This window comes from Trachinotus anak, unplaced genomic scaffold, assembly GCF_046630095.1.
Source record: "Trachinotus anak isolate AG129_WGS33_773 ecotype Australia unplaced genomic scaffold, CSIRO_AGI_Tana_v1 ptg000010l, whole genome shotgun sequence".
Classification (NCBI taxonomy): domain Eukaryota; kingdom Metazoa; phylum Chordata; class Actinopteri; order Carangiformes; family Carangidae; genus Trachinotus; species Trachinotus anak.
The window spans coordinates 6,220,732-6,244,623 of NW_027273861.1; the positions used below are offsets into that span (position 1 = coordinate 6,220,732).

General features: G+C 41.2%; 2 protein-coding genes across 22 annotated transcripts in view; both read right to left on the reverse strand.

Annotated features, from left to right (window-relative positions):
• Nucleotides 1-31: 31 nt before the first annotated feature.
• Nucleotides 32-5,291, reverse strand: scly (selenocysteine lyase). 3 transcript variants are annotated; one of them, XM_071487208.1, is made up of 13 exons: nucleotides 5,159-5,291; nucleotides 4,541-4,636; nucleotides 4,218-4,327; nucleotides 3,909-4,009; nucleotides 3,636-3,813; nucleotides 3,385-3,512; nucleotides 2,972-3,127; nucleotides 2,769-2,875; nucleotides 2,540-2,576; nucleotides 1,863-1,946; nucleotides 672-771; nucleotides 433-508; nucleotides 32-336 (listed from the first exon to the last, which is right to left on the reverse strand). In XM_071487208.1, the coding sequence occupies exons 2-13, from the start codon at nucleotides 4,630-4,632 to the stop codon at nucleotides 183-185; spliced, it is 1,323 nt and encodes a 440-aa protein (XP_071343309.1). In that variant the 5' UTR covers nucleotides 4,633-4,636; nucleotides 5,159-5,291; the 3' UTR covers nucleotides 32-182. The 3 variants fall into 3 exon arrangements, with proteins under 3 accessions (XP_071343309.1, XP_071343308.1, XP_071343310.1); XM_071487207.1 differs by having other exon boundaries at nucleotides 4,730-5,254; XM_071487209.1 differs by lacking the exon at nucleotides 5,159-5,291 and having other exon boundaries at nucleotides 4,218-4,331.
• A 617-nt stretch (nucleotides 5,292-5,908) lies between these two features.
• kif1aa (kinesin family member 1Aa) overlaps nucleotides 5,909-23,892 on the reverse strand; it is a 40,727-nt gene continuing 22,743 nt past the window's right edge. For 4 of the 19 annotated variants that reach the window (XM_071487188.1, XM_071487187.1, XM_071487180.1 and 1 more), the window contains 24 exons: nucleotides 22,801-23,115; nucleotides 20,390-20,508; nucleotides 20,201-20,307; nucleotides 19,977-20,112; nucleotides 19,492-19,651; nucleotides 19,290-19,380; nucleotides 19,079-19,197; nucleotides 18,930-18,985; nucleotides 17,080-17,188; nucleotides 16,817-16,883; nucleotides 16,646-16,730; nucleotides 16,441-16,546; nucleotides 14,545-14,571; nucleotides 11,877-11,991; nucleotides 11,634-11,767; nucleotides 11,482-11,543; nucleotides 11,255-11,400; nucleotides 10,377-10,568; nucleotides 10,179-10,250; nucleotides 9,933-10,054; nucleotides 9,526-9,669; nucleotides 9,226-9,418; nucleotides 9,020-9,138; nucleotides 5,909-8,924 (listed from right to left, as the gene is read on the reverse strand). In XM_071487188.1, coding sequence (XP_071343289.1) covers nucleotides 8,882-8,924; nucleotides 9,020-9,138; nucleotides 9,226-9,418; nucleotides 9,526-9,669; nucleotides 9,933-10,054; nucleotides 10,179-10,250; nucleotides 10,377-10,568; nucleotides 11,255-11,400; nucleotides 11,482-11,543; nucleotides 11,634-11,767; nucleotides 11,877-11,991; nucleotides 14,545-14,571; nucleotides 16,441-16,546; nucleotides 16,646-16,730; nucleotides 16,817-16,883; nucleotides 17,080-17,188; nucleotides 18,930-18,985; nucleotides 19,079-19,197; nucleotides 19,290-19,380; nucleotides 19,492-19,651; nucleotides 19,977-20,112; nucleotides 20,201-20,307; nucleotides 20,390-20,508; nucleotides 22,801-23,115 — 2,839 coding nt within the window. In that variant the 3' untranslated portion in view covers nucleotides 5,909-8,881. Of the gene's footprint in view, nucleotides 8,925-9,019; nucleotides 9,139-9,225; nucleotides 9,419-9,525; nucleotides 9,670-9,932; nucleotides 10,055-10,178; nucleotides 10,251-10,376; nucleotides 10,569-11,254; nucleotides 11,401-11,481; nucleotides 11,544-11,633; nucleotides 11,768-11,876; nucleotides 11,992-12,460; nucleotides 12,485-14,544; nucleotides 14,572-16,440; nucleotides 16,547-16,645; nucleotides 16,731-16,816; nucleotides 16,884-17,079; nucleotides 17,189-18,929; nucleotides 18,986-19,078; nucleotides 19,198-19,289; nucleotides 19,381-19,491; nucleotides 19,652-19,976; nucleotides 20,113-20,200; nucleotides 20,308-20,389; nucleotides 20,509-22,800; nucleotides 23,116-23,892 lie in introns of all 19 variants that reach the window. The other 15 variants (XM_071487183.1, XM_071487189.1, XM_071487197.1 and 12 more) reach the window with 10 other exon arrangements.

Below are 23,892 nucleotides of genomic sequence, written 5' to 3' on the forward strand. Positions count from 1 at the left end.
CATGTGTCTCTCCATAACATCACCCCTCAGGTCACAGCAATTTCATCCCTTTTATTATTTAGATTAAATATTTCATCCATTTTTTTTGTTTAAAGTAACAATAAACACAGATGGTGTATTTTTAATTCTGTACATCCTTATTTGACCAACAGGAAAAGTTTAGCTTGCGCACACAAAGTCCATCAGTTCATTTCTTCCAACAGCTGCACAGTTTCCCTCAGATCCTCCACAACTGCGTCCACATCTTCTTTGGTCGTCCCCCTGCCCACGCTCAGCCTCAAAGCATTGGCTGCCACCTCTGAGGGGACACCACAGCTCAGGAGGATATGGGAAGGCCTGATGGACAGACACATTGCAGTGCAGGGGAGTTATGTAACTATGGTCAATACGGTGTCTGGACATAGGCTTAACAGGAGGAAGAGGGACTTTTACCTGTTTCCACTGTCTGAGTGGCAGGCAGCACCGACACTGGCCAGCAGCCTCCTACAGTTGGACAATACCCTCCAGCCTAAAGCAGGAGAGAGATTAATCATTCAAAGCCTTCGTAGTTTACAAATAGGCCCTGCGCAGGTCATGAACTCCCTCTGACAAACATTGGTGTAGGGTTAGAGGACGCTGTTTGGACTGGCAGGCCAAAACATAGGACAGAGACGGTAGAGTCATTACGTCACCTTGTAATGATGGGCCCTGGATAGACACATTACATGTATTGGGGAGGATATCAGAGCCGGGGAAGCGGCTGTTGAAGCGGATCCTGTCTTCAAAGACGGCCTGTAAAGGACAACATCATCAGCTACTGAATAATGTTAGTAAAGTTTAGTTTATTTTTTTCTTTATCTTTTTTATTGAGGTTGTGATTTCTAACAATCAGGATGCATCCATTCACTCGCCCTGAACCACACATTTCATCTTCACAACCTTAATGAAACATACACAAACACACAGCAGGTATGACACTGCTACACATATACTCAGAAAATTAAAAAAAAAACCCACACCGCTGCAGTCACCTTACAGTCGGCTGCTCTCACTTCTGTAACTGTAATTTAGGCAGAAGGAAGTCCAGCCTGGAGGGATCCACTGTGTCATGACTGGCTGCCATGTCTTCATAAATTCGTTAATGTTGTCATGTAGGGTAAAGGTCAGTATTCTTAACACTTCCTTACACCAGTCTTCCATTCGGGTTTTAGAAATCCAGACTTTGAGGATAGTCTTTAATGTTAAATATAACAATATTCCAATGAGTTGTGCCATTGCAGTTGTTTTTTGCACTGTTTACACTGAGTGGTTGATCATGCCAAAACACATCCAGTCAAAGAGACCACTTCATCTTTCACTTCTCTCTAGAGTCTCTGTGTCCTTGTACATTTCCAGAACATATGCACATATGTGCCTATATCTGAGCTACATCTAACATACTGAGAAGAGCTGAGGCCCAACTTGCCTCTTGTGTCTCTTAATTAGTGTTACAGCTAGTAGTTAGTGTGTTTCCTTCATATATTGTGTTCTACATGTTGTATATCAGTCTGCCATTTACAAAAAGGCTCATAATCATAAGAAATAAATCATGTGGCCTGGGCTGTGTATGGATTTCTTCTAAAAAAGTCAAGTTTGGAGGCTGTATGGTTTTTGGGATGAACTGTGGTGGGAAACTGAGAGTGATGTAGACAATATCTACTTTCCAAGCACTTCATTCCTCAGGTTATCATTTGTAAAGTCAAGAAAAGGCCCGACGAACCGTAGTCAAACTATTTTTAATCAACTTAATCACATCACTGTAAACTGATGACATCACAATTTTGTTAACACAATCACACTGATAACATGGCATTTTTCATCTAATTCTCTGTAGTCAAACTTACCCGCAGTCGTTCTTCCAAGTAAAGTTTGGTACTTCTCATATGACTCTCATAATCTGAGAGATTAGAGGTCACCAGCTCTGCAGCCTAACAGACACATAGTAAGTCAGTAGCTATAAAAGCAGGAAAAGATGATACTATTTAGAGTCTATATTTACTAGAATTAGCATAGAATAAAAAACAAAAACAAAAATTGTGACTGAAAAAAAAGTGGTGTCACTTGAAATGTATCATTTCCCTCTTACAGGACCAGAAAAGAGTTGCAGAGGATCATCACCAAAGTTTTTTTATTAAGTATTTATTAATAGACTGCTAACTGAATTATTTCAATATAGAAAGGAGAAACACCACTACAAAGAAATTTTGCAACCTGGCAACCAAAATTTGTTTTTATTAATTGTCCCTTCCCAGTGTCCAGTCAGTGGTACCAAAATTGAGTAAGTCATTTTAGAGTGTAACAGCCAGGCACCAACATGGTGTCAGTATGCTGCTATTATATTTAACCTCTTCTGTAATGGTCATATCAATACAGATATTCACCCTTCTGCCAACCTCCCCGAACAAGACATTCAATTTTCACGTAAATATTATACACTTTTGGAGAAATATTCTAAAACCTTAAAAAGTATTCCTGGTAAAAAAAAATTTCCAAAAACACATATATGGAGTAGGAAAATTACCTTTCCCAGACCAGCAATCATAGGTGTGTTTTCAGTGCTATAATATTCAGGAAGAGAAAAATTAGACTTGAATATTTAGATGTGCAGCTCTCTGATTGTGGCTATTGTTTTATATCTATATCTAAATCTCTCTCTCTATATATATATATTTATATAAATATATGCATATACATATACATATATGGTACTTCATTCATCATTCCTTAAGTAAGACAATATATTATGTTACCCCGGTCTGAAGTTTCTCTCCTGTCCTCCTCCAAACAGCATTGGATACAATGGGGTTCTCGTTCGAGGGCCGTTCACATACAGTGCACCGATCCGAGGGGCGTAGAACTACAAATGTAACAAATCCTGTGAATAAAACGTTTCCCTGTTTTCTCTCTGATGCCAGATCAAGATTATTTACACAACACAAAGTAATTTCCTGACCTTGTGTCCCACTATGGTAAGGTAATCCACGCCCAGCTCACAGGCATCTACTCGGATTTTCCCTAAAGCCTGGGCAGCGTCAGTGTGGAGCAGGATCCTGAGCCGCTCGTGCTGCTTGTTGAGAGATTTTATTCTCTGGCAGATCTCTTGGATTGGCTGATAAAAGGAAGGTGTTTTGTTTTTAATTTGAAAGTGCATTTAAAAATTTATATCTGTAATACAATACATGAAAGGTTATATCAGCAAATGTAACAGTTGGCTTCATCAGCACCAATTTCTCTGACTAAAATGGACAGATTTTCTATTCTAACATCTTTTATGATAATAAAAATAGAATTATCTGCACTGTCAAAAGATTAATAGGTGAACACAGAAGATGGCTGTCAGGTTTCCAGGCCTCTATCTCCTCTTACCATGATGACTCCCGTCTCGTTGTTGGCCAACATGATGGAGATGAGACAAGTGTTGGGACGCACCGCAGCAATGATATCCTCCACCTCCACACGGGCTGTCAGCTTAGACACAGGCACAAACGTAACATCTGTGACAAAAACACAGTTACCCAAACAAGTGAAGAAAAGGCGTAAATGGAAGGTGGCAACTTTTTTGGTTGTTTAAAAAAAGTCATCATTTGTTTAAGAAATTAAACTTCTTCTCCTCCTACCTGCCTTTCCATCGCTCTGCAGGTGCTCAGCTACTAGTTTGACCGAGTCATGCTCCACATTAGAGGTGATAATGTGAGGACGCCCGGTGCATCCATTGTGGTGGCCTTCACCTTGCTCTGCTGCCCTGCAGTTTTTCCTGAAGTGCTCTACAGCAGTGTGGAGCACCAGGTTATTGGCCTAAAAGAAGATTAGTCTGTGATGAGCCATGGGTGCATGAATGATACCATTATTATTCATAAAAACGTCTATTATCACACCAATGTGTAAATTACCTCTGTTCCACCTGAGGTAAAAATGATGTCCTCTGCTTTCCCTCCAACCATTCTTGCCACATTCTCTCTGGACTGATTAATGATTGCCTTGGCCTTGGCACCTACAGATAACAAAATCTTTGATGCAAATGTAATGTTTACACTCTTAGATACATCACAGGTTGGCTAAAAGTGCTTTGAAAAAACAATAAAATCATTTTCACGAAGCACTCTGAGGAAAGCAGAATTTGCCTTTTGGCTTTGCATTTCCTTCACAGGTTAAAATGTCAGTATAATGAGATTTTGATGAAGGGTTCAAGTTCTCTTAACCTGCTATATAGTTGCTACTCGGGTTTCCCCAGGCTTCCTGCAGAGCCTCAGTAATGGCCTGGATCACTTCTGGTTCCAGTGGAGTAGTAGCATTGTAGTCCATGTAGATCCTATCTTGCATTAAGTACATCGGAGAAAAGCTTTCTCATCTCATTTCATGTAATGAGTTAAGCCTACAGTATGTGATACACTACATTAACAAAAAAAAACAAGAGCCTTAAAAATCCATCAAATCTAATTTTGCATTGACTGAATCTGAGACTTAATTAGATTCAGAGTGAATGACTGACTGATACAATTGTTATGACCCAAATCAAACCCACCTGTCCAGATTCATTTCTGAATAATGATGAAAGGTATGGTCAGTGAAGGTGTGACCCTCTACCAAGATGATGTCATCGGTTTGCTTGGCCATGGTCCTAAGAGGAAATGGGAAATTTAGTAGGACGTCTGTAGATTTATTACTAGTATGGGTTTCATTTATTTGGACAGCACATTTTAATCACAGTGACCTCTGGACGCAGGTTGGACAGTGATACGTGTATCGTGCATAAGCCGACATTTAGCGTTAACATGGTCAAATCTGTTGAAGGTCTCCTCCTCAGCTCCCCTCTGTCAGCTGACGCTACATCCACGCTGCGTGACACGTACTCACTTCTGGTGCCGGCGTTCACTCAAAACACAGGGAAACTAAAAGCCGGGACATTAAAACAACTTGGAGCAACTACACAGGCCCGGCACTGGCTGCCAAACCGAGATGATATCTACCCAGCTAACGCTAATTTACTGTTTTCTTTAGCTAAAGCTAGCTAGTGATGCTAACCCATAGATTATAGGAATATTCAACTGATGTTAATCTGCTTTTCAAGGTCTGAGGATGAGGCGAGGTTGCGTCCCTTCGTATGAAATAGCCGGCTGAATTTCTTGGCTTTGTGTCTGACCTTGTGAAGTGATGAGAAGATGTTCTGAGGAGATTTACTACAGTCTGTGTCAATCATCAGCTAGCTAGCCGGGCGGCGGTGTTACTGGCTGGGGCGCTACTCCACTGTGTTGCCGGATGTCTTAAAGGGAAAGCTGCAGTTTAAGGTGTCATAAAATAAGCTCCTAAAACGACCCAAACGAGAGATCTCAGTGTTTTATAGACAGTGTATGGTTTATTATATGACTTATATTTATTTAGCATTATGGCGATGTTCTGCTGTTAGGGTGGTGTTTATTGGTGAGGGTGTTAACTTTTACCAGTTTACTGACTAAAATTCTCAGTGTTAAAGTCAAGATATTTGTCACGTCGAAGAGCATTTACAGTCATGAAAATTAGATCCAGCCGATGAGAACTTATAAGGTTTAAACTACAATGTTAGACATGTATTATAAACACTCGCTAAACGCTGTATGCGGACATGGCAACTCGGGATTCTGCTGCCATGGTAACAACCAGGAAGTCAACACTTTAAATGACTGTGATGCTTAGTGAACGTGAGGATGTGACTTCTTGTATGTTCTCTAACTTTGAATTTATACTGACTCTTCAGCCCGTTTTTGTCTAACATTTAATTCAGAGTGTTACTGTGTATCGACTGAAGCATTCATAAAATATTGGGCCAGAACCCAATTTATGTATTCATAAATAGTTGTTAATGATCAATATGTGCTGATCGATATGAGTAAAAAAGAAAAAGAACAGTCCATACTTTGTGTTGCATAATTCCCATGTTTATTTAATATATGACAATGTGTTTAGTGTACACAAACATTTGACGCTAAACTCCAACACTCAGAGACACTGACTGAACTACTGCCCATTTAAGATTTGGTAAATGGGTGCAACTTTATAATACAATGTTCACAGCAATCATGTTTATGTACAATGCAAAATAATTTGATAGTGCGAAAAAAATATTAGATGTGGAAGCACAAAAATGCAAATGATATTCCTTCAAAAGGGAGGGATTAGAAAAAGTAGATTTTGTGAAGGCTTTCAGAGCATGAATGTGAAGGTAGATACTGAAATCAGAGTGAAAGTGTTACAGTAAGGTAACCTACAGCATTACTCTGTACAAGATGCAATTCCTAACAGGGCCATAATGAACCTATTACATCCTCCCCCACATCAGTGGACAGATTATTACAGGTATGTCCCATATAGTTACTTGATAATAACCTAATTACAATCAATAAGGAACCAGATTGTGAATCCAGAACACAAGTCAACACAACCACTCCAGCAGAATAAGTATTTTCAAATATTGATGTACATTCAGTGTGATTTTGTGTGTGTGTTTATGTGTGTGACTTCACCAACAAAACTTTGGTTGGCTCAAATGTGATGCACATTAAAAAGGCCCAATGAAAACAAGAGGAACAATCTCAACATCGAGATCAGACTGGAGCTCACATTTTAAGATTGGGTTTTAGAGGAAATGAGACAGTGTGATGTACAGTGCAGCAGGTATTCCCTCAATGATGATGCTATAGCTGGATAAAATACAACTGTAGTCTCTGCCAAGAAAGTCTGTGATAGACTCTGATCACTACATTGATCGCCCAACTTCTTACACAACAAACAAAAGATATGAACAGACATTGGCTGTTTTATTAACTTACAACTACTGACAGTTGTGTACATATATAGGATTGTAAAATGTTTTGACCGGATAACCTCAACACACTGGATGTCCACAACACACAGAATACTTTCACATCTCAGGAAATTTAGTAGATTCATATATTGTATGGATTACCTTAGAAGCAAAAATACAAACATACTGGACTGAGACAGAAAAAAGAATGTCTTTTGAAGTCTCTTGTAAACGCTTTGAAATGTTGTTCTTACACATAAGTGACATCTCTCTACTGTCATGGAACATGCTCTCCAGGCTGGCTGACCCGAGGCATGCTCGTCGATCACACTGAAATGCTAATGAAAACAAGAGTACAGTTTTGCAGTTGCACTTTGACACTGTCACCAGCATTGGGTTTTTTTTGTCACATTCAAAGCAGGATTGTTTAACAAAGACAGTAATATGCTTGCTGACTATCCATACAAGGTTTTCATGTGAATAAAAAAATCAGTATACTGTGTGTTATGGAAACTTCTGTTTCTGTGTTATATGGCATCTGATTGCCATATTAGAAATCTGACATAACCATAAATGAGACATTTTGTCTGAATATGTAAGTGATGATGATGGTGATGAAAAGCGGGGACGTGATGATATTATCTGCAGACACTTCCAGAACAGCATTATAGCAGCATGAAGGATGTAGTTTCAAAGCAACTGGTGCAGAGGCATACTGTACAGCACGCCTATACAGTATGACTGAAAAGAGAGGCACTACATTTAATCAATATACATTTCATTCAGACAGTTTCTCTTTCTGCACTGTGAGGAACAGTTTATACTTTTGATCATTATACAACCATGTAACATCATTTAGCTTTGTGCAGTTGTGAATGAACAGACAACCTTAATATTCTCTACCTAGTATCTTGATCTTGTCAGATGTATGTTAGTTGGTCAGGTGTGTCCTAATCTTAAAGGGGATATTATTATTCAAGCAATCAGGTAAAGAAACTGGCCAATCATAAAGTTATTAATTGTTTCAATTGCATTAATTGCATGGGGATAAGGTTGTATTATTCAAACATTTAAGGAACTTATATTAAAAAGTGCAGTGTGCAGAAATTGCACAGTACTACTACTTTAGAAATATAAATGTCTTTGTAAATAAATACATGCAGAAATAAATAATAAAGCTGTTAAATATCTAAATATATCACATTTTAAAACAAAATTCAGGTGGAGAATGAGATTAAATCGGGAGGATTAATGGGATGATAGCTGATTACTCAACGTGTGAATGTAGATACCCACAGTGCTCCTACAAGTAGCTAAAACGACATGGATTTATCAAAATGCCACAAGAACATGAAGTCTATGTTGATATGCCATTCCCTTGCCAGGCTGCGTGTGCTAAAGTTTCTAAGTAGTTTTAGGGATAGGAGGCAGATTACTCAATGTCAGGAGTCATGGACCAGAAAGAAGAGAGAAATATTCTGAAGAGTTACACTCAACTGTCTTTTTTTTTTTCTTTCAGCGTGTATTTTCTAGCTGTATGTTGTATGCAAACCAGTTTAGACACTGTATATATAGCTGTAGAGCAGAGTAGAGAGGAATCTGCATGTTTGCTTATTTACTGATGCAAATGAAGCAAAGTGATCCTCACTGACATGGCAGCTTTAAGTTAGATAAATGTCACTGCATTTTTTTAGGGAATAAATGTATAAGGCTTGATGTGTCACTGACAACAACTACAGTACATTACCATACGTATGTAATCTGAGATAAGAAACTGTTGCTACGTCCTCCATTTTCTTCGTCCGTCCAGCTATGAATAAACTCAAGTACAGTACGGTGACAGCTTTTTGAAGAGGTTCTTCAGACTACGAGACTCACACCGCAGCAAAGGCCTGACACAAAATGGGCGCTTAAGGTGCCGAGGACACTAGTGATAAACTGAGAACGTACAGGGGGAAGATGGTTGTTGGTGAAGGTGGTGGTGGGGGCAGGGCTCAGCACAGGGGGAGGATAAGGACAAGGATCTATGTACATAGAAGTCTTTGCGTTCATCCCTCTCTCATGAAATTTGTTCAGTGTGCTGTTTCACATCCTCATCTGTCCGGCTCGTCTTCTCGACAGCTTTGACCTGAGAGACAGGTGAGAAGATGTATATCAAATATACAACTTTTTAACTTTCATCTGTGAAATAATTGTTGTTAGAGATGATTTGGTTTATTTTACCTGATAGTTCCAGCAAGGAGAGGGTTAAACGCATACAGCCAGTCATGCATCTCTTTGTCGTTAGTGGCTTGAAGCAATATCCCACGATGCTCTGTACACACAGCAAACGTGTTTTGGGTCTGTGGAGAAAGACAAAAAAGTAAAACATTCTTAAGGCACAAGAGAACAGGCAGAGGGGATTTGGGGGTTTTTGGTAAACCACCTACCTTCAGCATTGCCTGCTGGTCCTCGCTGTACTCCACCTGAGCCGAGGAGAGGTTGAGAATAGCCCGCTCCACAGTGTCTCTCTCTGTGTTGTAGATGTAGACGTACGGCCGCCGCACCACAACGTAGCGCTTCACCCATCCATTGGTGTTTGGCTCCAAGAAATGTATGTAACCCTTCTTTGACACAATGGGGCTGAGACACAGAGAGCAGAGGTCAGATATTACCACATGTGAAACCAAGAAGTTGTCTTCTCAACTCAAAGTGAGGACATTTTTTTGGAGTTTTTGTAGCAGACTCACCTGACTCTAATCTCCTGGATATCAGGGACAAACTTGCGGGTGCGAGGCTTGGCGTCAGAGGCTCCATTGATGGACTTCTTACCCTCTGCGTCCTGCTGTGTGTCAGGACCGGGGCTGACGGCACGAGAGCGAGGCATAGGTGGTCTGAAAAGAAGAGGCTTTTGAGCCCTCGTAACAAACCAGCTCCTCCCACTCCCCCATGGGACCAAAGTACTTTACAATGATACTACCATCCTCAGTGCTTCATGTTATCCAGCTCACAAACATTGTATTCAAAAGAAAGGAGCACACAGTCTGTAGCACACAACATGTAGCTAATCCAGACTGCCACATACTGACAACAAAAGGCTACCAAGGATAACAATTAACACAAAACAATAACCATACAAGTGTGTCTTCAGACTTACCTGAGTTCAGTGTTGCTATAGCAACCCTCAACCAGTGAGGGGCATGTTGAGGAGGGTGTGATTGTGTTGAGAGCAGATATTGAAGTGGAGTCTCTTAGTGTTGTAACAGACATCTCTGAGATCTGTAACACACACAAACACACACGTGCATGCTGGATCAACTATGTGCAGCCGTTCAACAGACACTAGTCACATTGTCTTCATTCATATATGTATACGCTAACATGGGAGTCTTTAAAGTACTACCTTGCTTTCACTGGCGCTGACACACACATGGCCGTATTCTCTGTTGAAGGAGTGAGTGAGCAGTCTCAAACACTGTGAAAAGGAAACAGCATATGTGATCACAAAAATAAGCCATGTGACTAAATGTTCATGTACGATGCTTCTTGTCATGGCAGATGTCGTAGCACAAGTCAAATTAAAAAAATAATGATGGCTGACCTTGGCGGCGAGCTCCCTCTGCCTCTCAGTGGTGATTTCAGAGCTGGAGCTGCTGACCTCCTGGTCGACCTCGGGGGGCTGAGGAGACTCACTCAGCTCCTCAGTGACACAGGACTGCAGGGACTCCTGGCCCATGAGCAGGGTAGACTCCAGTTTCTCTCTCAACAAGAGGTAATGTTTGGTCTTCTCCACCTGAGAGAGTGGGGGGGGAAATAAAACTGTCATGCAGTCATTGAAAACAGACAATGTCCCTCATTTAAACTCAGAGAAAGTTGTCTAATCAACTTTAGGCAATAACAGAAGAAAACTGTTTATTTGACAAATTTCAATCTGGTATCCAGACACTCATTCAGACACTGGAAAATCACTGCCTGGACGTTTCAAAGCTTTCTCTGAACCCAGTCAGATGTTTGTAATTTTACATCAGCACTTAACTTCCCTGGCTTCGAACTCAAGTTGAGGTCACATTGCATTTTTGTAGGTAATCCTAATAAGTGCTCTGTTAATTAATTAAATTATTTTTGTGGCTCAAGAGGCAGAGAGGTCATCCACTAATTGGAAGGTCAGTGGTTTGAATCCCGGCTCATCCAGTCTGCATTTCAAAGTATAATGTGAAGCAAAGGCTTTCATAACAGTATGCTCGGACACATTTATGGTGAATTCTGGTAACCACAGCACAACCACCAGAGTATATTTCATATGCACAGTAGATTGCATTTAAATTAGGGTCTAAATCCAGTTTAAAAAGGTTTACCAATGACCAAGTTCATTTGTTTAAAGAGAGTTATTATTAAATGGATGCTTTAAATGAGAGTCATGTGCCTTCAGATGCTATTTAAAGTAACTGCTATAAAAGATAGGTAATGAATGCCCCTCACATCCTGAAGGAGGCTGAGTTTCTCCAGCTCCCACTGGTGGTCCAGAATGAGGCTGTCGCTGCGGGGCCTCCACCCAGCCAAGTTCTCTTCCCCACGGACGTAGGCCACTGAGGTGTCCAGCACCCGCCTGCGTCTCCTCTGCATACCTGGGGTGGGACAGGTGCAGGTTTAGAAATGCTGCAGAAGTGAAGCTTCGTGCAGAAAGGTAACTGTGGCTCAACTCTCACCTGGGCTTCCTGCATCTGCCAGGTGGCATAAGCTAACCTCATAAACTCCAGTTACACGGTTTCTAAAATAATACCCACAAAAACAGAAAAATCAGCTGAGTGTACACAGGACACGACATGATGTTATTCATTGTTTGAAACTTCAAACTCACCCATCTGCTGCTCTCAGGCTTCCTGTACCAAAAAGGTTGCGAATAGAGCGGGAGGCTGAGAGCTTTGTGTCTCGTGAGTAAAACACCATGCAGATATCTTTGGTTATGACTGCGGGCTGGGTGCAGTTCTCCATCTGCAAGTGATAAAAGTGGAGGATTTGCCACCATTGTTCCCCAAGAGTAATTTACACATAACCTCTAACGCTATTTCTGCCTCTCATGAATATACTGACTATACTGTACCTCCAGATAGGCTGACAGGGTCATGTAGATCTTCTCCCCATATGGAGTGACTCGGTTTAGTAGCAGAGAGTTGTGCATGGAGCTATCCCAAGCCGCCTCAAAGCGGTAGAAGGTCCTGAGGTGGTTTGTTAAACAAGAAGCCAAGAAAATGAACCAGCAGTCAAAATGTAGGCAATAAAAAAAGCTAAGCTCATACTTAAGTCTGTCAACCTACCAACAGAGATGTTAACATGAAAATTGGGATACACTTCAATAATCAAAAAATACTTCACATACAAAAAGATGTGCACTAAAATTTTGTTTGATACACGGAGAACAGAATCACATGATTTGAAAAGAAAAACAGTCAAGTTACTGTTGGCATTGTAGAGTGTTGAACTTTACAGTGAGTATATCTCAAAATGTCAGTACAAAAAAGCATTAATGAATCTTTAAACATGCAACAGGCTGACTGGGTTGATGTTCTGCCTTGTACAAAACACCATAGAAAAGCAAAGAGAGCTGAGATGAAGACTAGTACAGAAAAAAGGGGAAGGGAGGATGAGAGACAGCCAGAGGAAATGAGGGACAGGGCAGTGAAATACCTATGGTCAACTCCCAAGGAAATGCTGTGAGAAAGAAGAAATCAGCAAAAGAATAGAAAGTGAGAGTCAGGAAGTATGTTGTGGTTATGCGCTTGTGTGGCTGGGATGGTGTTTGTCTTTTTCCACACTGTTATCTCATTATGTAAACACTGTCATGGACAGTGCATCTCACCCACAAGAGACGAGTTGAGAAATCCTGTGGAAGGTGCCGCTCGACTTCATGCAACCGCTCATCCTGCTCTACCATTGAAAAGGTCAAATAACAGCACATGACCATTCTTCAAGCAAAAACAACACTGCTTTCTGTTACGCCTCTGATTTACTCCATACGTTAATATACATGATTGTTCCCATATACCCCAAGGGGAAATAATCACACACTGTAACCAGTTATTCTTCTGGCCTGCGGCCCGGTACGGCTTTAAATCTAAAAAAGATAATTCAAGCAAGTATTGTAAAAGGAAACTAATGTTTCTGTAAGCCATAAAAACAGGCTGAATGAACTCTTCATGAGGTTCAGATGTTGGGCCCCAACTGGCCTTGGACTGAGGTGACCTTGTGGGAAAGTGGACCTTGTGTCACCCAGATGAAAGAAAACAGCCAGTGGTAAAGAGAAGTGACTGCTTCTCTGTGAGAGTTGTAGTGACTCAGTGTAGAAATGGCTTGTTTTTTAAGTAATTAACAAGTGCACTCACACACACACACACACACACACACACACACACACACACACACACACACAGGCACACACGCACTGCTTTCCCAGTAGTAGAAACCTGGTCGCTTACACTACAAGGAAGCAATTTCCTCCTCGCACTACACCAACATGTGCTTCTCTACATTTTACTACCTCCTAAAAATGCAGGAGCCAGGATTGAAGTCATGCTGCTGGCATGACATGTGAGGGACCATTTGTTTCTGGTGTCTGGCAGAGTTTCACTGAGGTACAAGCAGGATTTAAAAATATTCACAACATTGCAGTGATTTTGGGCAAAGTGCTACTGGTGAGGTAATGGTTCACTAGATTACATTTTAATAGCTGCATTTGAATATCGTGCCAGAGCGGGTACTGTAAATGATGTGATCCATATTACAGCACTTGAGTAATAGTGCATGACTTGTGTTCCTGTTACTACTCTGTAGCTGTGATGGGAAGCACTCCCTGGCCCCCAGTATTAGAGGTAACTAAGAAAATCATATCCATGGATTCAAAATATTTCTTCACAGCAAAGTCAACACTGTAAAATAATAAACAGAGTGGAGAGAGGATGAATGTTCTTGCTAAATACAGGATGCACCTCTTTGACTTTGTAGTTTCAAATGAACATGTTGTAAGAATGGATCACTACCACCCTCTACTGGCATGTAGTTGTAATATATCCCACTCATACTGAAATCTTTAAGCTCCAGATATCGAGTACATCATGTTTAATGTGACTTTGTTGCCTAAATTGAATGTAAATAAATCATCATTTGTAATCAATCAGGAGACAGACAGAGTAAAAGGACAGTAGTGATACTAATGTGGGCAACGTTTTAAAGGTCCCATATTTTAAACATTTCTGCTGTTTTATTTGAAGTGTCGACATCCATAAGAAGATCTATTTGTGGTTTTAAGCACCAGAAACCATCTCAATGTAGTTTTACATCTCCTCTCTCAGGCTTCTTTCTCATCACTTTCTGCAATCAGCCTTATAGGATAGTCCCTGCAGCAACTGCTGAAGTGGAAACAGAGAGTGTGATACTGGCCCCACGACACCTCCGGCAGAGACACAGCCAAGGACAGTCCACGAAAAGCACAGCCAGCCATGCAGACCCTGTCCATCATAAACTGCAGCCTGATAACAGCTCAAACACACACCCAGCGCAGCAAGAGAACCAAGGACATGCAGGAAAGTTTCCCTCGCTCCTCATGAGAGGGAGAAAACAAAGAGGCACAGATGAATTGCTGACAGTAATGGCAGAGTAGGAGAAGGAAACGAAATCACTGGAGGATAACTTGGAATGACAGGGTGTAGAGGACGTTAGAAAGATGAGGTGTTTGTGTAACTTAGGAGCACAAGAAGAGAGGCAAAATAATATACCTAGGCATGTCCGAATCAAGAAACTGTCTGCAAAAGCAAAAAACAACATTCTGTTAGTGGACTGGAGGGAGAAAAATGTTAGCATCCATTTACACCTTGATGTTAGTATTAGCAAGACCGAGCAGAGACCACACTGGACCACAGCCTGGTGCTGAGCCCTTAAACATAACTCTTGCCTATTGAGGCCATAACAACACAAATGTTTAGTATTGTACTGAGGGTTGAAACCCTCAGGGGTGCAGCACCACGGTCAGAGAAAGGCTGGTCGAGTAGGGCCACTGGTCAGAGCTGCTTGATCAATTTAGACTGAAACTCAGTGAACCCAGGTCTGGGCGATCATGTTGGTATTGTATTGGGGAGTGGTTGGTTGGAAAGCAAGGGGATTAAGCAATGAGCCAAAAACAGAGGGTCACATAAATCATAAGTTAAAAATTCCTTTAAAAATATTTTACAGTTTTCACATATCTAACTTGGGTCATATGATAATTAAGGCTAAAGGACTTTAGCAGAAAATCTACACTGATATTTGTCCTTATAAGACACTAAATATACTGTGACGACCTTATGTATGATACAGTACTACTCAACAGTTACTGTGTCATTTTATGTATTAAAGACAAACCAATGAAGACTCAACCTTCTTTATTCTGCATGTGCAGGGCCACAAGCTTTAAACGACACCTACTGCCCTCTACTGGCTGGCTGCAGAAAAACATTATCCTCGTCATACCTTCTAACTTTTATGCGATGGTGAATTTTAAACACAGTGTGTAAATTTCAGTATGTCAGTGTCGTTAGCAATGACATTTTTCTGTTTGGCTGTTAATCATTCAGACCACACCTCCTTTCTTTTACTTTACAAACTGAGCTGCAATCCAACAACACACCCAGAAAACACCATTTTCAAGGCTTCAAATTAGACATTAGATTACATAGGTCAGTGCATGATTAACAGAAACTTTGTTCATTGTTATCTACAACCGGTGATTCTTAAATATCACAAATTAATCAATGGATTAGATAAAGTAATGATGAAATGTTATATGCCCAATGCATGACATCATATTGAGTCCAAATATAAATAATAAGGTGTGTTAGTGAGTTTACACTACGTTTAGTGATACATGCTGCTGGAAAAGCTAGAAAAACATGCATTTTTATTTCATATTGGGGAGCTAAAGTTTAAAATAATGATGGTCTGTATATAAACAAGTGAGATACAGTAAAATGAGAGTGCCCTTAAAGGCCCTTAGAGGCCATAAGCAGGTCAGTGTCAGCGTTAGTAGATCTGATCATGGTTGAGAGATGACAGGGGTTAGAGGTGAGGTGATTAACACGGTGAAATGCAACATGTAGGTGCAATGATGACAATCAAACAACAAGAGCACAGATTAACACCAAGGAGGGTCGCACAGCCAGCAAAGACAAGTTAATTCATAACTACTGATGTGGCAGATTTAAGTTTATGTATTTCAAGGGAAATCTGTTTCATATTGCTCATGGTTACTCTGGATTTTTTTGTGGGGCCTCCTGCAGTTAGAGACAGGTTTCATGCAGACACAGTACTAAGAAAACAGCACAAAAGAACTTGCTGCAATTTGTTATAACATTCAAGTTGTGCCTCTTCTGCCATGCTACGAGTACACGATGCCATGCATTTGCCCGTGTGTCGTGTTCCAGAGCATGAGCTGCCACAGCAGTAATGAAGCAAGGTCCTCAGATTACACTTTTTCATCAATTCAGCCAAGCTGCAACAACTGCTGAATAAATGTATCTCTGGAAACTAGACGTTTCTAATTTTGAATTCACCATAAGATAGACTGGCGCAGTGCATTTGCAACGATCTTGCAGCTGCAAAGTAATGTATTTCCATCAAATGTCTTCACCAGTACGTACCTGTCATCCTGCATGGGCCTAACATGCCCAGCAGACAAGATGTTGAGGGAAAGAATATTTGGGTCAATGATGGTCTCGTCAGATTCAGGGGTGTTGCGGAGACGTCCTGGGAAAGCACATGGGCCTCAGTCACAACAGTTCATACACGTTGTTGGAGAAATGTTTGCTTTTCGGGGTAAGAAAAAGGCCTGGAAACAAAACTTACCCACAACAAGCTCACGCACTTCCTTCCATTCTATGTCACCTCCTGATTCATGTACAATAGTAACGGTGATTCTCCTCTGGAGGCCCTACAGAGAAAGAGGAAGCAGTGTAGTTATGTTCAGTAAATTTAAAATATTCCAAATATTCTATTTACTCAGAGCAATTGACGTACCTGGTGCAGAAGGAATGTGCCATGGCACGGCATTCCTCCTCTGTGGTCCACCACTGCAGGGATGTAGCTGGGAAAAAAACAAGCCTCCGTTGATTTACAGTACAAGGGAGATTTCTGTGGTCCTGAGTTTTCCAATAATTATCAAATTTATGTCTTCCACATTAAATTTAGTGGAAAGCTCTGAAAAATTATTCTAGGAATCTGCTGAGTGAAACTGAAGCGCAACACTAGATAATTTGTGAGGAGTGACACAACACACTCACTCTCCATTGGCCTCCAGCTCGCAGATCTCGAAGAATACCATGAGATCATATTTACAGTGGCAGGATCCTGCCTGTGGGCGGGTCATGGTTGTCAGCTTGGTGGCAGGTACTGTGTTGGAAAAGGAAATAGAGAAGGCCATAAGAGAAGATAGTTTAGTAGTGTAAAGAGGCAGCAGACTAGTGGCTGAGAACAGCTCTAATCCTACAAAGGAAAGAGAAAGGGAAGAAAAAAGGAAATCAGTAATGCAGGGAAAGACAGGAACCACTGAGTCCTGTAGAAGGACCTCCTTTCCTTCAGCAGATTTATTAGCAACTCTGCAACAGGAGACAGGAGATCACCACTACATTTCATTAGAAAACTCTTGGTTTCCCTGTGCAGTTTGAGAGTTCACTTGTGTACTTGTAAACCTTTACTAGCTCTAGCTCTGTGCCATCTGAACCATTCTGTGCACGGGGAAAAGCATATGCACAATCTCCTTAAACAGTATTCTCCTTTAAATGTATCCATGTTTTTGATTTTTGATCATAATGACTCTGTAGAAATAATTAAACTTGTTCTCACTATAAGCTAACTGCATTCCTTAAATTTCAGAAAGGAGTTCAGATTTTAGAGAGAGTGTGCATGAAAAAACATTCACATGCAACCCAGACACTGGGCCCAAGCTCAAGCAGATATATAGAGTATTATAAATATACTATCTCATATGTTATTTAATGTGCTTGTATGCCTCTGCACATTAATATTTGGCCATTGCATAAATAATATACAGCATGGACTAAGTGTTGTATTGTCAGAAATGTATCCTTGTTGCATGTATTATTTCAAAATGTTCATTATCTGTTTTCTATCTCTTTGGTTGCTCTAACGTGAATTTCCTCTGTGGGGCTCAATAAAGTCTTGTCTTGTCTTGTATGTGTAATATATAAATTCACATTTTAATGTACTATATAAATTTATTTAATGTACTATATAAATTCATAAAAAACATTCCCATGTGAGAGAGTATTCTTCATTACTACTGTAGCAGAGAGGCGCTGTGATTCAGTCCAAGAGGAGCTCAGAGAGGGAACTGCAGGGAGAATCCACCACGCAGGTTGACAGTAAACACACAATACATTAGAGAGCCAATCCAACTGAATGCTGACACAAGAAGCGTCCCTTTTTATATCAGTTCATGTCATTCTCAACACTACTACAGCTTCTACTGGTCAGTGACCAGTAGAAGCTGTAATATAAACAAGACTTTGTTTTTTTGTTGTTCTTTTTTGTGACACTTTCTCTCCCCCTGTGCAGGAAGGTCACATGTCAGTTACACAATATCAAACCAGGAATATGAGCAAAACTGATGCTTGTTCTCACAGCAGCTTGAATTAACCAATTAATTGAACTGTGGCATGACAGTCACTTGGCTTTAGTGCATCTTTTACGAGATAAACACTTGATATAAAAAAAGATTTTCAGTTGCAGGATTCTCTTGGATCTGACATCAAAAACCAACCCGGCTTCTGAGCTTTAATAACTGAACAGATAGACGTGGGTGGAGCTGGCAACTGAGCTTGCTCGTTTGCTTCCAGTAGGAAGGAAGCAGCCAAGCCAGCAGCAGACAGAGCGTGGCCTGACAGCGAGTCCACCAGCGCCCCATTGAACACATCTGGGACCAGGTATCGGATCAGCTCCAGTGATTTCTCCCGGTCCGGCGAAGCGTCAGAGTCCACTGCTCACACCCAACAACATGAAGCTGAGATGACATGACTTGCAGGCAGACCAACACAAAGACCATACAACATATGCAACACACACATAAATAGTGGAATTGAAGCAAAGTAACTCCAGCATGGAGTTTATTTACCTGGTTTGGACAGAGGCATCACTCGTGGGAACTGTCTTCTGCAGGGACGTAATGGACTGGTTGTGGAAATAACAACACACAATTAATGTGTCATGAAAATACAACACGATAGATTATGTGTTTGTCTGTAAAAGCAGCTATCATGGTACCTGATGACGTCTTTACACAGAGGAAGAAAAGGCTGTTTCTGGTAGTGTCCAAACACCTCAAACACAATTGGCTGAGTCTTGATGTAGTCAACAAAGGATTTAGTAACTTCAACAGCAATCTACAAAAACAACACAGTGATGTTTGAGTACCTGACATACTAATAACAGCAACAGCACATCATTATGCAGGATTCGTGTGGATGCTTCTTACATTTTGCACATGATAGAAGCCAAGAGGAGGACCACGGCCTGTGTTTTTTAGGGGCTCAGTGGAGAAGGCCTCATCATGGCGGTGGATGAAGCTGAAATCAAAATAGTGAAACAAAAAAATTAATACATGAAACTGTCAAATAAATATGATAAATATTGAAAATCTTGAGCATAATTGGGAAAACATTTTGATGACGGCTTACTTGAACTGGCAGAAGATGTCAGCATATTCTGCAGAGATGCTAGAGGCCTGCAGGACGGTTACCCTGAAGGTAAAAATATTACCAATCCTCAGGTGCTCCAGGGCATCTAACGGGCCGTCCGGAGTGGCCTTCAGCGGAGTCTCCAGCTCGTCTGCACCAGCTGTGATGAATGCAAAACAAAAATTAGACACAGGTTAAAGCTTCCAGGTAGTTGATTGTCAGTACACTGAGTCGTGGTCAGTTTAGGACACCAACTTGGACTGATTCCAGTGGAGAATCACCTTTCCATGCCTTCAGTCTGATATGACTCTGACAGCCAGGTGTGCCAGATTTAGTAGGGGACACCACACACAACACAGACACACAGACACACACACACACACACACACACACACACACACACACACACACACACACACACACATACACACTCACTCATCCAAACACACCAAACACGTGTCCATTCACTCATAGAATAGGATTACCCGCACATGTGTTGTTGTTGACCTCATCAGCTGAGGGTCCTATTTCTGCGTTCTGCCCCTCCCCCTCCACAATACGAAGCTCCTCCTGAGAAATCCCTGTGCGGGACAGTCCCACAGAGCAGGATTCTGACTGGAACTGCAAAAGCAAGGTGCAGAACAGACTGTTAGTAGGTAACTGTGTACATACAGGTCCAATATACAGTACAAATAATGATTTTCTTTACCTTTTCATATTGCTGATCCTCAAATGAGATTTTGGCAGTGCCTGACTGCCTTACTCCTGAGCCGTAGTCGGGAGCTTCCTCATCCGCTGGAGGGAAACACAAAGCACCTTCACTTCACTCCCTCAAGAAGTCTCACATAGTCTGTCCTTTCATTCCCTGATACAGTGAGGCTGAGGATCCGAGCCTTACCTGATATGGCCTGCACTGCCACCCGGAGGAAGCCCTTTACTTCTCCCTTCTCGCTGACGATGGCCACACGGTGGACGAGAGGAACCGGGTACAGCAGGTTACTCAGATAAACAAAAGCCCTGGACAGGCAGAGGGAGAAAATGATAGATTAAAATTAAACCAGGCTAAGGAGATGTGCCACACTTGATAAACGTCACTGGACTGGACAACAGAACACAGAGCTGCAAAGCAACCAAACAGAAGCTGGGACTGCTCTTGCGATGGCCATGGCTGCCCTTTACTATCGCTTCGCAGGGGCTTCTCCTCACCATCTAGAAATGATGACAGTATCAGGACAATTATGGGTCGCATGCAGTATTCCTTAACGCTTGTACTATACTAATGAAAGCTTGGTGAGGATAAGGAGCATGTGTGTAAGGGTCAACTTTGAATCCTTTAAATGATTTCAAAATATTAGAAAAGCAGCTCAATGCTAAGCTGCAGGGCAGAAGTTTTTATACAAATCAATGGAGGGAATGTTAAAATCCTCGTAAACTTCCTCCTCTTTGACCCTCAACTGCTTCAGCATACTTTTAGTTAGAAACTTCTTTTCTGCCTTTAACGGGTCCAAAGACGTTCAGCTATTGTACCGGTATTCAGCTTTTTTCCTCATCCTAAAATAATGTTTCTTCATATTGCTTTATGGTTATATTATATATTATTATATTCTACTGCACTAACATGTGCCTCAATATGAAAACACTACACTAAATATGAAATGTACAGAGCCAAACTTAATACTGGCGGCGCTCTAGATTAAGGTTTAGATGAGGCATCATTAGATTTGAATAAGGCTAGAGGTGACAAAGACTAGATTTTGTTTGCGATTATAAATGTGGAAACAACTGCATTACAAATGTTTCTCCTACATGGTTATTCAGTCTCTAGTTTTTAGCTACAATGCATGATCTTGCAGTCAAAGACCACGTTTTCCACGAGCCAATAGGGGTAGACATTTAAGGGTGGAGTGTAAAAAGGGAGAGGCTTATGACAAGATTGGTGAGGTGCAAAGAAGGCATGCTCAGGACAAAAAAGGTGAACAAAAATGCTTTCAACTTCTCGACTCAAAGGAATCAAAAGCAAATGGAACAGAAATCATCATACCGAACATGGCTCAGCTTGAATAAAAACTGCCAACAGCTTGATAGATTATACGCTACACCAAAAACCAATGAATGACATCAGAAATCAAAGCGCACCGCTTGGGCGAAGTGATAATTTGTGCAAAATAGGGGCATTAGTTCATCATCAGACGTATTCAAGTAAAAATTGACAAAAAAAGGTCAAATGAAAAGACTTGTGCTCTGGCATGCCTAAAAGAGACAGCTGCAGTAGAAACCAGCTCTTTCATCTTGAGATTTTGAGTCTTCCTTGATCTCCACTTTGCTATTTCACATGAATAATTTTCAGTCTCTTTCGTGCTTATTCAGGTTTCACAGCATGGTGAGAACATTTCGCTGTGGGTTCCTGTGTTATGCTAATCAGACGTCAGTATACTCCATGAGACATGTCAGTGCTTTGGCGAGAGAATGGTCCTCTGTAAAAGCCGCTACTTTACATTTAGCTGCACAGAAGTGAGACACACACCTCAAGCAGCCGTTGAGCATCAACATTGCTTGAGTTTTCATGGAAACAAGTGGCATGTATAGACCCACCCCTGACTGACTTAAATTGAACTGTAATATGAGTGAGAAGCATTTAGTCAAAGTATGTGTGTAAAAAAACTGTTTGCAAAAAAAAAAACAAAAAAACAAAAACAAGCATCTAATTTGATGACATTAAACAAGGAAAGCAAAAGATAAACCTTGAAGCCCAGAAATGTCTACTCCAGAGTTCACTCAGTAACATATTAAGAAAAAAAAATGCTGTATATATTGTAGTGGTTTCACATTTGAGAACATTTGTGTCTCAAACATTTGAGACACAGTGGCAATGACAACTGATACAGGGAAGAGAAACTAAAGTGGATAGTTAGACTTGGAATACTGAGCAAGCATGAAGTTTTTAAGAAGATGAAATGAATGGAAATCCCATAATTAAACAAATATAAGTACAGTTGGTTTTCAAATCTCAACAATGTACAATGGAAAATATCTGTTTGTAAACTAAAAACAGGCTAATTTTGAGAGAAGATCCGTGGCTGCCACATAAGAAAACAAAAGACAGTCACGTGTTGCAGATACTTTGATTTCAATTTTGTGTACTCATGCACACACAATCCAGAAAAGAGTGAGGACTTTGTGAGAACATACTGCTGTACTGTATCTGTATTGTGTTCGTCTGTGCCGATGTCTATCGAGGGAAACAGACCCTGCGTCTCAGCGTGAAAGAGCTAGTTTCCTCCACCAGCATGCTCCCGAAACCTCACCAACCTTCCCACTACACTGAATAATGGTGAGCGGTCGTAAAAGGGATCCTGGCCTTCGCTGGAGCCTCGGCAGAGCTCTCCCTCATCATCATCATCATCATCATCATCATCATCATCATCATCATCCTCTCCCCCCAGCTCCGAGCACGGGTCGTCCAAAAAGATATCATCGTCCAGGTCCTCCAACTCCTCATATTCCTCCTCCCCTCGACCCTCCCGCTGCGAGTCAGCCAGCTCAGTAATTTCAGAGTTGGAGAGGGTCGGGGACGGGGTAGGGTCACTCATGCGCTCGCTCATGCATGTGTTGAAAATGGGGTTTCTGGTGCAGCCAGAGACATGGGAACTAGGTTAGTACAGTTCGACAGAAAGCACACACTTGTTCAAACAAGAGCGGTGGTAGAGCACTGTGTGGAGTGTCCCGCTGGAGAAAACCCTCATCGTGTTGAACCAACATCTGCGTTCACTGTGTGTTTTAGTGGGCACCATATAGTGGAGACAGGGAGCACAGATGGAGGAGTGCAAACTGCTGCGTTGGTTGAGAAAAGTATTTAACTGGCTACGCTAGGAGAGCATGATGAATGGCCATGGTTACATGTGTAGGTAGAGGCACCATGTTACAGATTCACTTCCACAGAGGGGAGTCATTTCCAGGTGTCAGAGCGGCCAGACAGACTTAGACTGAAGTTGATCCTAAAGTAATTTACATATTAATTCAGCCTCCTCAAAAACTCTGGGAATTCTGTCACTGATGGGAAGTGACTGTTTATTGTTTATTCACAAATAATTACTTATAAACTATCCAAAACAACCAGACTGTTGAGGGTGGATGCTGATTTAGAGAAGTGCTATTTAAACATAACAAAAACTCCCCGTTGAGTCCCTGAAACTTTTTACCAACAGCAAATGCAAATGTTAAGCCTATAGTAAAGTCAACAGCCCTCCATGGTGAGTGTACTGAAGCGCTCAGCTTAAAGGCTGTCTTTGGCTTTGGATAAGTACAAATAAATATTCCAAATAAAGCTGCCACATCCAGTTTCAGCTTCATTTGTCTGGGCCACTACATGTGATTAAATGTGGCGCATTTGGCTGCATATGC

What these genes read in the sequence shown, in the direction of transcription:
- scly (XM_071487207.1), bottom strand. Translation starts at nt 4,779, where the DNA reads ATGTCGGCTTATGCACGATACACGTATCACTGTCCAACCTGCGTCCAG. An exon ending in TTACCTCAGGTGGAACAGAG is followed by an intron (nt 3,814 to 3,908) that starts GTAATTTACACA and finishes ATCTTCTTTTAG; the next exon opens with GCCAATAACCTGGTGCTCCA. An exon ending in ACTTGGAAGAACGACTGCGG is followed by an intron (nt 772 to 1,862) that starts GTAAGTTTGACT and finishes TGTCCTTTACAG; the next exon opens with GCCGTCTTTGAAGACAGGAT.